General features: G+C 41.9%; 1 protein-coding gene across 1 annotated transcript in view; it reads left to right on the top strand.

Moving 5' to 3' along the window:
* The first annotated feature begins 617 nt into the window (after window positions 1-617).
* Window positions 618-14,389, top strand: part of LOC143130747 (sodium/potassium/calcium exchanger 3-like) — a 40,454-nt gene continuing 26,682 nt past the window's right edge. The window contains exons 1-2 of the mRNA XM_076290007.1: window positions 618-1,171; window positions 2,327-2,452. Coding sequence (XP_076146122.1) covers window positions 979-1,171; window positions 2,327-2,452 — 319 coding nt within the window. The 5' untranslated portion in view covers window positions 618-978. The remainder of the gene's footprint in view (window positions 1,172-2,326; window positions 2,453-14,389) is intronic.

Here is a 14,389-nt window from a genome sequence, read left to right as displayed (position 1 = left end):
CTCACCCCAGTGAAAACGAGCTGCCTAGAGCCTAACCACTTTTTCCGTCCTTGCTGGAAAGTTTCCAGTGCGATTTACATGAATGCAGCCGCTTGACAACCACTCGTGCCTGCTAGCCAGATGACATTTGTTAGCTATCAGGAGTTCTCTTTGAACACCAAAGCATCAGTTGCCATCTTTAGTCCAAGACACGATGAGGTTGTAGAATAGTGAACTAATAGCCTTCAGTCATAAAAGTATTATTGTATAAAAATGCCCTAGCCCAAGTTTTTTGTCATACAAAATAACTGAAAGAATGTTTGGAGTTGTAAACAAAGTGGGAGTTTGTTTATTTTCCCCACAAGCCAAAAGCCATCCATGGCATAGTATAATTTCATATTTGGATGGTGATGAGAGTTAGCCTACTGTTTAATTTATTAGTCGTCAAAATTAATGTTGTGCGAAAAGTTCGTTCTAAGGCGCAAACAAACCCTTTATATAATCTTATGTAATTCAGCGGAATTTTTGTCCCACTGAAGCTCCTTTTCCCAGAAGAGGGCAGTGATAGGCGCCGTTTTTTTTTTTTTTTTTTTGCTCCGCGGCTCCAGTAATTTCTCTTTCACACTGAGGCCATTTCTAACATCTAACTGCTTGAAAATCTCTTGCGCTCTCTCCCCCCTCTCTCTCTCGCGCTTTCTCTCGTTATCTCTCTCGGCCAACATCCTACACATCACCACGCACAGTGCGCTGCGTATAACCTGACGCGTACATGGAGCCCTCCTGCCGCCCACCCCTTCAGGAATAGCACAACATTTTGATACTTGAAATGGCATAGAAGGAAGGTCGTGCCGTATCAACGCCGCCGGTATTTCAGAATTGTTTGGCTACTCTGTGGACGTATGTGGTAACTCATCGCACACTTTTTCACCAACCTACTTTCGCGGTCATCCTGTAACCCTCGTGATTTTTTTTGTGTGAACCCCTCTCCGCGGAGAGCGCATGGATCTGATAACTACTGTTAGGATGTCTCCAGCTGTCCGGTCCAGGAATCGACCCCTGCAAGTAATGCTGAACCAGAAGAAGATCAAAGCCCGGAGGAAAAAACGCAAGGAGTTGTTGTTTATACAGTTGTGCTTTTTGGGTGGTATGTTTCTGGTTGTCACAGCGCTCTGCTATCTCGCGGATGGGACAGGTGAGATTGCTGGGAGACATCGTGCCATTTTTAGTTTGTAGTGTCTGTCTCATAACTCCTAATGTCAGTAACTAACACACCAGATGTTCTCACTGTCATATTATTCACATGTTGAAAATGTGTGCCTGTTAAACCGTTAAATCTGTAATTTATTAACTCATGAACCATGATGCTCTGAATGAAGTGATAGGCTACTGGATTGCATGGAGGTAACTTTTGATGGTAAATCACATCCATGCATTGCCCAATTTCATGTCGCGATACGACGTGACCGCAAACAAAACGTATTGTAAAAAAAGATTCCAGACCGCCGGTTAAGAATTCGAAAGTGAGGGCGAAAATCCCAAATGAGTGCAGAACGCCTATTAAATTGTTTCTTACTATGCCTACATCTTTATCGTGGGAACAAGATGGTTAGGTGTAAATATTCATACCCCGCACCGCGTCATTTGCACATCAGTATCGGTTAACGGAGACGCACCAGTGTGCTTCGGTGTGTGTCCAATGTAAGCGTAAAAGCTATCGGGGGCTAATGCACTTCCCTTCTATTGTATGCTTGAGATCTCTTAATGAACATGACGGCATATCAATTAAGGTTGATTATTTATGATGTGCATGGCAGGTTGTGTAGTGCACGACGAGCATAGTGATAGTGCCTGTGAAAGCCATGCGCTCTGTGAAGCGCATTTTAAAGCCACAAGTAGCTTATTTGTTGGAGTTAAGTCACTACAAGTGCTTGTTCGTTAAAACCCATTGCATGGAAATCATATCATATATATCATATTATCAATATTATATAATATTACTTGACAGCATTTGAAGGGGCTAAGTTAACCATCACCACAACCCATCTGCCAAAATAGGAAATCTTTTTTTATGACCTTGAATACATTAAAACAATATTAATAATAATACATAATATTAATAATACATTTTTATTCAAGATGTGACCTTCAAAAGTCACATTAGATGAAGAGGTCAACCTGGGTAGGCTATTTATAAAACAAATAATATTTCTATAGTGATATAAAAAAGTTTTTTCTTCCAGTTCGTTCAAAATAGAAATAAAGACAACTCCAGAGCAAGTGCCAGTCTGTGGTATAAGTGCTACAAGTGTGTGTATTTGAGCTTTCCTTGCGTTTTCCTGTTTCTTAGGTTATGACGTGTCCAGCTTCACGTCCCACGGCGCTGACCGGGGCATTGGTAGGAGACTGCTGTACATCTCAGATGACTACAATAGCACAGAGGAGCAGGATGAGCAGAAGAACTGCACATCTCCAGGTGAGGATAGTACACTCACAGAAGAGGAAAGACTCATACAGCTACATAATGGGGACAATAAAAAAGTTTTTTCTAGGACACTCTTAGAACTCCTTGGACTCCTAGCTTCACTGCAGCTGTGTCACCGGTGAAGGTGTGCTGTAGAACCTACACAGTATCACATATTTACATTGACATACAATGATTGATTCATTTAATATACATTAGATACTGAGCACATCCAGTAGTATAAGTAGGCTATCAACCATAACCATAGTATTAGTAACATACTTCTGTAGATTACCAGGTGGACTTCATAAACATGAGGAACCCTTTAATGGCTGCAAGAGTCTTGGAGTTCAGAGACTAGAGAGATGGGAGTCAGTATAGAATTCTACATTGATGTGCCTTTTCACAACTTCCATCAACCACCTCTTTCTGTAGCTCTGCTAGATAGATAGATAGATAGATAGATAGATACTTTATTGATCCCTAGGGGAAATTCATGCTACACCTGCTGAGGGCAGTTCTGAGCCTTCCCAACATCAGCCAATCAATCTTGATTAGGCTACTCACATCCGTCTCCATGTCCATTTATGAATATCGGGGCGGTGGTAGTGTAGCGGTTAAGGAACTGGGCTAGCGTGCAGTAGCCTGAAAGTTGTCGGTTCAATTCCCGGCTTCCACCGTTGTGCCCTTGAGCAAGGCACTTAACCCCAAGTTGCTCCGTAGACAATGTAATCCCTTGTAATATAGTTGACATATGTAAGTCACTTTGGCTAAAAATGTGTCAGCCAAATGTAAAGTAATGTAATGAATCTTACGCTCAAGTGAAGACAGGCTATTTAGACATACAGTTCTTCAATCATCCTTATGGAGTTTACTGTCTTGTACACGTGTGTGTCATGATGCTATTGTGTCAACCTTTTCCTTTTACCTTGAGGAAGACGATTAATATGTTCATGCGATTTAATGTTACTGCCACATTGCTACTGTATTTTTTTATTTTATTTTTTTAAACTAAAGCCAGGTGATTGCTCCACAGCACACGGTGGCCTCATTAATAAAACCACGCAGTCCTCAGTCTCCTCCTAGACCCACTCCACCAAAGTCACCCTGCCGAATATAGCTAGGGGCAGAGGTCAAAGGTCAAGTGAGCCAGCACTCCAGGGAAGGCCCTATCTCCTGATTTAGATCGGAGCCACACCTCTAAGCCTGCGTCGTCGATGCAGGGGCTAGCCAAAGATTTTAGAATACTAACCGCCCCAGTCCTCTCTGGGCTAACTGCTGTAGTGGTTTTAGAGGATGCAGTATGTGTCTGAGGTTTAGTATTAAGAGGCTGGTAAAGCTGGCCTTTGTTGCCTGTGTAATGTGTGAGTTAGGTGAAGCACTTACTGCAGAGGGTTTTGCCTTAGGTTACTTCACTAAGTGCACATTTGCATTTCCATCTTTTGTTTGCATGTGTATGTATTTATGTAGTCAGGAGAGTGTGTGGGCATACACATAATGCTGCAAATACTGTGTGTGCATGCTCCAGTGTGTGTGTTCTTGTTGTTTTATAGTTGTGTGTGTGTGTGTCCAGGTATATCCTGTTTGTGCTGAGTGACACACAATCATCAAACATTACCACCCCTCTCTTGCTCTCTCTCTTTCTTTATTTCTTTCTTCCTCTCCCTCCCTCTCTCTCTTTCCCTCTCTCTCTCTCTCGATCTCTCTCTCTCCCTCTCCCTCTCTCCCTCTCTCTCTCGCTCTCTCTCTCCCTCTCCCTGTCCCTCTCTCCCTTTCTCCTGCTCTCTGGAGGGTGCCGTGTCTGTTGATTACTCGTTCTCTTCTCCCGCTGTTCCTGTTTCTCACTCAGAACTCATTTAGTTAATTTCACATAATACCCCCCACCCCACCCCCACCCCCAATACCCTGTGAGATATCAGAGAGATGTGTGTGTGTGTGTGTGTGTGTGTGTGTGTGTGTGTACATTTGTGTCTCTGTACTCACACTTCTAGCAAAGTGTGGTCTTATGTTTTCACTCATGTTTTTCCTTGCCAGTGCAATTACACTCTTCTTTGGTTACATTTATTGACACTGTTTTTGCCTGTTTGGAATCAGTGCATGTGGGTGCACAATCTTCAGAGAGGCAATGTGTTTGGTTTGTAGCCCTTGACAGTTGCACAACAGATTATTTCGAAAGTTTCGGGAAGCATCCACCGTTGCTTCACCTTACCCCGCTGCCCTTATGAACCTGGACACAACTTCTCATGAGTTTGTAATTGAACAAGATTCTGTTGGAGAGGACCGGCGAGGAATCCCCTCTGGGTAGAACTGCAGCCTCATTAAACCGGGGAGTGATTTACGAGCGGGTCGAGCCCACGTTGCGATGCGGTGGGCAGTTTGTGTGTGGCAGTGGGGGTCCCCTCTCTCAGGGGAAAGCAACGGAGGATGATAGAAGCTCCGATAGCACCTTCTGGCACACCACGCTGTCTTGGTGACTCACCACTATCATCGCCCTGACCTGTTGATCATTGAGAGAAGACTCAGAGGAAACAAATTGGGGGTTGTGTGTCTTTTTTCGGGGTCCTTGGTGCTTTTTAAGTGAGTCACAACAAAACTATGATGCAGTCACATCCTGTTAATTCTACCCAGGAGGCTCTTAAGAGCTGTGGGTTGTTTGACATCAGAGGGAGGATAACCACAACAGTCGTGACAACGATGATGACAATAGGGTCACAAACAAATTAATTATACTTTAATTATGCCAGCGGGCTGGCTTAGTCAGGTTATTAAGAGGAGCGAAACACCAGATCATGTCATGAACAGCTCCAGTTTAGCTCCAGTCCCAACCGTCGAGCTGTATTTGCTCAAGGTCTAATGTCAAGTTTCAAAATGATCATTGCCACGACTCTCGGAGCATGTCCAAGAAGACAGTCTTTTCACAAAGACTTAAACTCAACAATGGGACATACTGTATATCTCTATGGACCTGAAATATTCATCTTGATATCTATTCTATGCAAATGCACACACTCAGCACATGGGCCTTTTGTCTCTTGAGTGGAGGCCTGTTTCATTTCAGCGATCACAGCAGCCGCTGAAGCATTCTGAGCTCCCCGTGAGTGATTCACTGAGCTCAGGCTCCTAGTTGGGTGCTTGATTTACACCGCCCAGCGTTCAAAAGTTCAAGTCTAAAGTTAGTGTAGTGTGCAGGCCACATCACATTGAATTAAGACTGTGGTTGGAGGCAACTCTGGTTCAGTTGACAATGTGTTCAAGTGTCTCAAGTAGCATTAAATTAAAGCTTTTATCTGTGAAGCTGCTCTGTGGCATGTGAGCCATGACTTTTGAGGAGTTATAAGCATTTGAGCTGCATGTCACAAGGCAACTAAGTCCAACTGCAAGTCAATTTGTTATGTCATTGCTGTATAGAGAACCATCATGTTACAGTATCTGCTAAAATACAGTGTGAAAGACAAACAACAGTGCTGTTTTTCTTAGTTTGGAATTTTCATACTTCGTAATACTGCGCTTTGGCTTTGCAGGGCAGAAGGCATCTCTTTAATTGATTTATACACGTAATTGCAGAGGTGGAAAACCTTGACTACCAGATACATAATGAACACAATTCATCAGCCCGGTAGATGCTAGTGCTAGGTAATGAGTGAAATCACACATACTGCAAAAAATAAAATCTAATCAAGTGTTATTCATCTTATATTTAGATCAAAAAATCTATTTGGTATTGTTTCTAGTATGAAGAGACTTACCAAGCACACCCTCAAAATACCATTTTGACTTAATTTTAGAAGGCTTTGACTTATTTTAAGGACTTCTTTCTTATCAAGACAAATTTGCTCAATGCACTGACAGACAAATTGGCTTGTTTTTAGGATGAGACATCTTAAGATAAGTTGAACTATACTTAAATTAAGTCAAATGATTTTATGAGAGAGTAAGGTAAGGCTCTTTATACTGAAAACAATACCAACTAGATTGTTTGATCTTGATATAAGATGAATAACACCTGGTTAGATTTAGTTAGATAAGTAGTTTTTGCAGTGCATGTGAAGTGCACAGGTAGAACAACACATGGTAGGACTTGTACCTTCTGAAGCCAGAGGTTTCCACCTCTGTTTGATTGACAGGTTCACCTCTGGTTGATTGACAGGTTCACCTAAGATGTGACTGCACTAGTGCTCACATGGTCATGGCCACATTCATGCACCTTGTTAATATGTCATGAGCTAGAACAGTTGAGATGTTACATATTCTATTACAGGCATGTCACTGACACAGAGGGATGTGGCATTGTATTGTTGGCTTTTATTCCTTAATCTTTAGACTTTAATCAAGTAGACAATTGTCCTTTAGAAAGCTCATACACTTCTGGTGGAACGTCAGCTGTGTTTTGTGTGGTAGCCTACCACAGGTAGGTTTGAATGACAGAAAAGATTGATATAATAAGTAGGCTATAGTTCTAGTTCTAGATGTAGTAGCATAGTAGTTTATAGTAATAGCTTTTATATTTGCTTCATAGCAGTAAACTGAAAAAGAAGTGATTGAGAAGGTGAAGAAATAGTTTGGATTTCAGTGTTGTGAAGGGAATGAAGATCCAGACAGGAGAGAATGGGGACTGGGGAGGTTGTTTGCCCCATATGTGCGGCTGTAGTGAGCTATGATATGGTTGTCTCTTACTGTATATTCACAATCCATTTTCTCCGTAGTTGGTCGTCAGAGGAGAAAGTATGAAAGCTTGTGGTCAAATTGAATTTAGCTGATGTCCAACACAGAGGGACACAGCAGTGTTACCCCTTCACAATGCTGAATTTTATACAATCTCTTCATCTCCCCGATTATTTTTTTTACCAGCCACAATGTATGAGCTGGCATACAGCTCTGGAAAAAAATGAAGAGACCACTGCACATTTTTCTGATGTCATCCTATAGTTGCTGAGTGACATTCCAATGAGTTGATGGTCATATTCAAAATTAAGAGACCACTGCAAATTTGAATATGACCGTCAACTCATTTGAATGTCATTCAGCAACCATAGGATGACATCAGAAAAATGTGCAGTGATCTCTTATTTATTTTTTTCCAGAGTGTGACCCGATTTGGCAAAATGACTCACAGTGAATTCATAATTGAGATCTTGGACAGAGGACACAGTAAGCTTTAAAACGATATCCTGGTCAAAGTCATATCGTGAATCGTTGTCAAGATACAGCATTTGAATTACGGCATCCCACCATCTTTTTCCAGTCGAAAAACAGAGAAAATCACGTTTGAGGTTACAGTTTATAGGCAGGTACATGTAGGATTTGCCCACTTGAATATACATTTTTGTAACTTTACGTTCTTGTCTTGACTATGAAACTTAGGGACTTCATTCATATAACACTAAAAAAGAAAAATCAAGATCTTCAATGGTTTTTGAAGTAATTAGCCTGCATCTCAGAATTAGAATATGCGACTTGTGACTCATTTTGTCGTGTCACACACATATATTGCTGCAGAAGTTCTTAAAGGGATATTCCACTATTTGGGAAATTACACTTATTTTTCACCACCACTTGAGTTAAACAATTGATTTTTACCTTTCTCCAGTTCATCCAGCTGTTCTCTGAGTCTGGCGATACCACTTTTAGCTCCAGCCTAGTATATAGTAGATCATTGAATCAGATTAGACCATTTGCATCTCGCCTGCTAGCATCACGTTTAAAAGTGACTAAGATTTCCAGTAATTTTTCTATTTGAGAGATTATTACTATTTTTGGATAGTACAGTGTCTGTTACTCACTAACTTTTGAAAAGTCTAAACGATGACACAACGACAGGGAAACTAATTTTAGGGCCCAAAACCATTTTTGCACCAGGCTGTAAGTAAATAAGTTTTGGAGCCACCCCATATGGACGTTCAAGGTACTGCTGTTTTTTCTCCCAACTTCAGCATTGGCTTCATTGTTTGGTTGCCATTGCCTGCTTTTTTAATATATACACATGCACAGCTGTGACTATATGAGAACTTTTGCCTGTGGTTCTACCATTATGTGTGTGTGTGTGTGTGTGTGTGTGTGTGTGTCTGTGTGTCTGCTTATATGTGTCATATGGACGATCACTGACCCACAAGCATGCCTCTTATAGGAAAGAGTAGGCTGCAGAAGGTTAAATGTCTCCATAACAAAGAAACAGCTTTGTGTATCTTCCTTTATTCCTTGTTGGAAAACCCCCTCTTTCTTACATATTTTACCCTCAAACAAGGATATCTGTTGTGGAAATGTGATGAAATTCGCGAGAGAGAGAGAGAAAAAGAGAGAAAATACTTCTCCAGTAGTGATAACGTCTTCATAGTCTTATACTTTGTTTAGCACAATAATCTGCGTCTCACTCTCAGATCGAATAATTTCATACAGTGAATTTTGTTCATGAATAAAACAGGAATGTGCATGCATAAGCCTACATGCTTAATTCGCATGCATGCATGTGTAATGGTGACGTGCGTTAGTCACATGTCTTCTTCTCCTTTTTATCTCGCATTGTACAGTAATGCTCATGAGACATACGTATGTAGGCTATACTATATGTGAAAAGGATAATGTTCTAGCTTAGTTGATCATTTAACAGCTAAGCTAACAGCGGTTAAAACACACCAACAGCTAAAATAAACTTCACCAGGGTTAAAATTCCTAGCCTGCCTTTATATAGCATACAATATGTATTTTTTTAATGAGGCAGACTTTCCACCTATTGAGAAGGAGAGGGGATGCATTGAGAATGTGTTCATATTCGTCTTACTGACTTTAATGCCTAGTATAGGTCACAACTGGCCAGTCGTTGTTGATAAGTCGTTGTTATGTTTGATGTATGTTTTGATATACTACTGCATGTTTTCACATCAAATGTCCAACCTAAGAAATGATAGCTGTTTGTCTTGCTCTTAGATTTCATAAAACTGGAAAAAAAAAACTGAATACATCTGAAAACCTCCACTTTCTTCATTTGAAATTGGTCAAGTCATTGAAAAATAAACTTCACTATTTTTAGAGACATTTAAAAGTTTGACCATGTAGCTCCCCCTGTGCCTTCTCCCTTTTCAATCGCAAAATATTCTCTCAGCAGGACGCCACTTAAGTGCATAAGCTACTGAGGACTGCAGTAGCCCCCCAGCTTTGCTCCTGTGCCGTAGCTCTCTGTCAGTAAACAGATGCTTTTCCTATTGATCTATTTCCAGTTCAGCGAGTGCACACTTTTCTCTGCGGAAGCCCAAGTGAGCTTCTAGTGGGAGCCCGAGTCCAATATCTACATCAGTCCCCCCAGTACCCTCTGACTCTGACTGGAAAATGTCACAGCCTAAGACATGGGAACATGCACTGGTACTTGGAAATAAATGTTGGCCATCCTAGTCTAGGATGTACATCGTAATCATTTATGTAGTCCATCTCTGTAAGAGCGAGATGGTTTCTAACATGAATTGAGGCGTATGTCCACACTCATCTAGAACATGGCACAAAGATGGGGGGAAGCGATGGGAGAGAGTTGCTGGAAATCTATAGATAACTTCTATAGATTCTATATTATTATATGTGACCCTGCAAGGCATTGACACTCAAGATTGTGTGAAGAGATTGTCCTGGCTGTTGTAGTGTGTAGTTTAGAAGTTGTATAGGAAATAAGTTGATATATTGATATGTGTTTTTGTTGATATGTGATATGTCATATGTCATAGGTGATGTAGTTGAAGTGTGTAGCTGAGTGATTTGTGTGGTCGTGTGTGGTTGAGGCGGTGGTAGCGTAGTGGCTAAGGACCTGGGCTAGCATGCAGTAGCCTGAAAAGTGGCAGGTTCAATTTCCGGCTTCCACAGTTGTGCCCTTGAGCAAGGCACTTAACCCCAAGTTGCTCCAGGGACAATGGGGAACGGTCAACTGACATGTGTCCTGAAAGGGGATCGGTCAACTGACATGATTGTGTCCTGAATGTTTTGTTCTGCCCCAAAGGCCACTTTGTATTATAGTGTGTATGTGGGGTGTCATTTTATGAGATTGTCCTGACTGTTGCAGTGTGTTGTATTACTATTTATTCAAACAGGATATTTTAGTTTTTGATTGATTCATTTATAATTTGAATAGATTGACAGCTTATTTAACCTTCAGAAAATGTTTACAATGAGAATACTAATTGGACACATATGTTTAGATATATTTTCAGACAAGAAAACAATGATTATTTTCATGGGGGTTGAACTCTTTTTTTATATTGTCAGTGCCTGTTTGTTTCAAAACCTTTGTTTATGACAGTGTAATCAGTTACTTTTCTTACTTTTGTTCCTTAACACTTTACTATCAGAGAAAGCCAAGATTTAAGCAATAAACAGCAGATTAAAGCACTTTAACTACATGCTTAGGAAAAGGGGGAAGTGATAGACAGTAAAGCAACAAAGAACATACTGGCAGGATACTTTTCATTTTTACGTCATTTGGCAGTGAATTTGATGCTAGCCCCATCACCGCTGTGGTTATTTTAAACTTCACACGGCCACACATTCTCAGAGTCAGGCTTTTCAGGTGTTCATCATGTTTAATAGCTAAGCTCTGCAGGCAGTCAGGGATAATTTGTGTACGTTGAGTTCTTGTGAGTAACAAAAAAGGGGGAGGGAGAGAGACAGAGAAAGAGAGAGAGAGAGAGAAAGAAAGAGAGAAAGAAAGCATTTCCCAGTGTGCACAATTATCCTCTGCTTCCCTTTTGGCTGTGGGTTGGGAGCATGATGGTAATTGGCTGTTTTGCTGCCATGCAGTGTTTAAGGTAGATGCACCACACGTGTGTATTATATGTGGTGTGTCCCTCCTTTGGACTACAGGGAGGTAAAACATTGGAAAACATTGATAAAACATTGGAAAACATTGCTCTTATGAAGCAGTAAAGTCCTTTCATTCATCACAGTAAAGTCTCCCCTGTCTCAACATGAATATGCCCATCTATCATACATCTGTGATGAGCTTGCATATTCGTACTACTTCGTCCTATTTCGACTACTAAAACATATTTTGTCTGTTATATGAAAGTAGCCAAATTAAAACTGAAAAAGGGCGTATATGATTTTTACATCCTTCCTCCTAATGTATAAAACCGCGAAAGTAAGCGATATGAAAGAGTGATGGTCTCTCCTCCGGGTTTCACACATATGGCGACCAGTATGCTCAGCTAAGAGATGTCTCCAGCGGCAGGAAAACTCTCTTTTTTTGTCCAATGATGTGTAATAAAGTAAAGGTAAATAAATTAAAAGAAATGTTAAAATATATATCTGGATAAGTAAATTACACAGTTTAGAAAATGCAAAAGAGAAGAAGTGCAAAAAAATAAAAGAAAGGGGAAAAATATTGAATAGGAGTATGTCGCACAATGAGTGAATCTCACACAGAGAGAGATAGAGAGAGCGAGAAAGAGAGATAGATAGAGAGAGAGAGTACATGACTCATCATTCTTATTTCTCCCGGTGAGTAGCCCCCCTTCCCCTCCTCACATCACCAATTTGAGCTTGCACTCTTCACAGAAGTGTGTGTTGCCACGGTGACGGCCTCGGGATTATGTCATCGGCGTGGCGGCACAGCACAAGTGGCAGGCTCTGCCAGCACGGGAGCATACGCGGAGAATTGGGGAGGGATGACGTAATGGGCACCACTGATGGATGCCACCACTGACGAGGGCACCGGTTCAACAGCCCTCACCCCCACCAAATCCAGCTGGAGCAGGGACAGTTCACAGCCACGCCAGGCCCTGGAGCGTCTCCTCTGTACATACTGTACAGGCCAGCTCTGCCAAGTTATCAGGCTGGAGGGAGGAAAAGTAAGAGGTGGCTGCTGGAGATGAACTTTACTCGGGTAATGTTGCGTGAGCAGCAGTTTATTTACTTAGACGATGTTGTTGTCTACTGTCTCCAGAAAGAGGAACAGTCGGCACCAAATAAGGAGAGTTTGTGAGACGTGCATGGTAGCTCTCTACTTTAAGCTGCAGCTTATTGTAATTAACAACCACAAAAAGAAAAGATAAAAAAACATGCTCCAGAGAGTGAGAGAAAGAGAGAGAGAAAGAGATTCATGGTGATTGCAGTGAATAATGATGACAGTGAATAATTCAAAGCACACTTAATCACATATTCATGATGGTTCTCTTCTCCGACATTAAAAACATGCCATCGTCATTAATGGTGGAGTGTTGCATCGCCGGCATGAAACATTGAGTCAGCCGTGGATTGGTTGGTGAGCCGGGGTGGCACTGTGCCGTAATGGTGATGGTGCCATCTGGGATGACGGGTGAGGTGATTCAAAGAGACAGCGCCGTACGGCAGCGTGAGGGATTTCTCTCTCATCTGGCAACCTGCTGAAGTCATTAACATCATGCTTACAGATCCACCCTCTCTTCTTCCCCAGAGTCAACACCGTTCTATAGTGACAGATAGCATTAGGTATGTGCTGTAAGTGTGTGTGTGTGTGTATGTATGTGGACACACGTTGGGACCAGCAGCGTGCTGCCCTCACAAAATAATTGGATGTTTCCTGACTGGTTAAGGGAATTGTGTTCCATTGCATTGATGGATGCATTAAAGTCCATTTCTTAGTTTTCTTTTTCAGTGACAGCTGTCACCAAGTAAACATAATATTTATCTATTCTAGAAATAACAGCATCTTTGATGCTCCTTAAAACGAAGTGTGCTGTCTACAAATGGATATGCTCAAGAACATAATGTGTACTTTGATGTACTTTTAATGAGATGCTAAAGACATAATGGAGGTGTAGTGGCTACTTAATTGCTGTGCAGTCAATCCTTTGCATCATGTCTCTTTGTTAAAGCATCTTCAGGGTCTTGCTATAAAGCTGCTGGCCAGATGAGTGATGTTCAAAGGGCTATAACACTTTTAACTGTTTAAGAGTGTGGCCAGAAATGGGTGTAGGAGCAGGAGAAAATGCCCCAATAAACACACACAGATACACACACACACACACACACACAAACACTCCCATGACACAAACAGCTTATCCATCTTCTCGTGTTTGAGCATCCCACGCTGTGCAGCAAAGTCTCGCCCTGCGGAGACATCGATGATTGCTGATTGATGCATTGACTTCCGCTGATTGGACACACACAAGGCGCTTTGACGATCACGCGGTGATTGTGTGCCGCTGCGGTTGCTGCCATGCCGCCTTCGCTCGACACCATGTGCCGCAGCAGGACCCAAACCGCTGTACGTCTGGGGCGCTAACTGCTAAGCGATAATTGCAATCTGTTTTCCTGGTGGGGGCCAGCAAGTTACCAAAGTACCAATTACAATTACAGATGCCTGTGTTTACCAGCACACAAGCATGTTTACAACTCCGTGGCAGTTTGTGTCTCGTATGTGTCGTCGGTGGTGTGTTTCTTACTGTTCTTGTTGCTTTTGTCTTCTTTCAGCTTCTTCAATCTCTCTGAAAGTTTATCTCTGAAAATTAGTTTCTGGTTGTTGTACAGAATCTTGCAATCAGAGTTAGGAAAATGTGGAAAAAGTTGCCACTTTTGTCTCTTATGGTCCAATGCATCTTCCCTGTGCTCAGTCCTGTTATTGACTTCCGTGCAGTTAGATTAGACTCTCAGCCCCTCACGCCCTTGTTCAGTTGCACAAAATACAACCCAGCGCTCACAATCAAAAATGCTACTGAAAATGTGGACGGAAATTATAATTATAAAAAGTGGAGAAGCAAAGAGAGAAATCAAGTCCTTCGCTCTTCGCCAGTGCCTTGAGCCTGAAAGCTTGGCGTGGTGCCAGCCTGGCTGAATGGCACTGTGGCTGCTTTTGTTGTTCGGCCAATGGGTGGAGGAGGAGCTGGAGGTGTTGTGAGTGCTATCTGGTCAGTGGGGAATGTCAGGAGGAGGAAGAGGAGGGTGGAGGTGATGTGAGTGATATGTGGTCAGTGGAGAATCTTGGAGTGTTGGAGGAGG

This window comes from Alosa pseudoharengus, unplaced genomic scaffold (assembly GCF_046254945.1).
Source record: "Alosa pseudoharengus isolate Yale_2024_CS ecotype anadromous, Long Island Sound unplaced genomic scaffold, YU_APseudo_1.1 YU_APseudo_1.1_scf_1, whole genome shotgun sequence".
NCBI lineage: Eukaryota > Metazoa > Chordata > Actinopteri > Clupeiformes > Clupeidae > Alosa > Alosa pseudoharengus.
The sequence above is the reverse complement of the archived record's forward strand: the minus strand, read 5'-3'. Positions and strand labels throughout refer to the sequence as shown.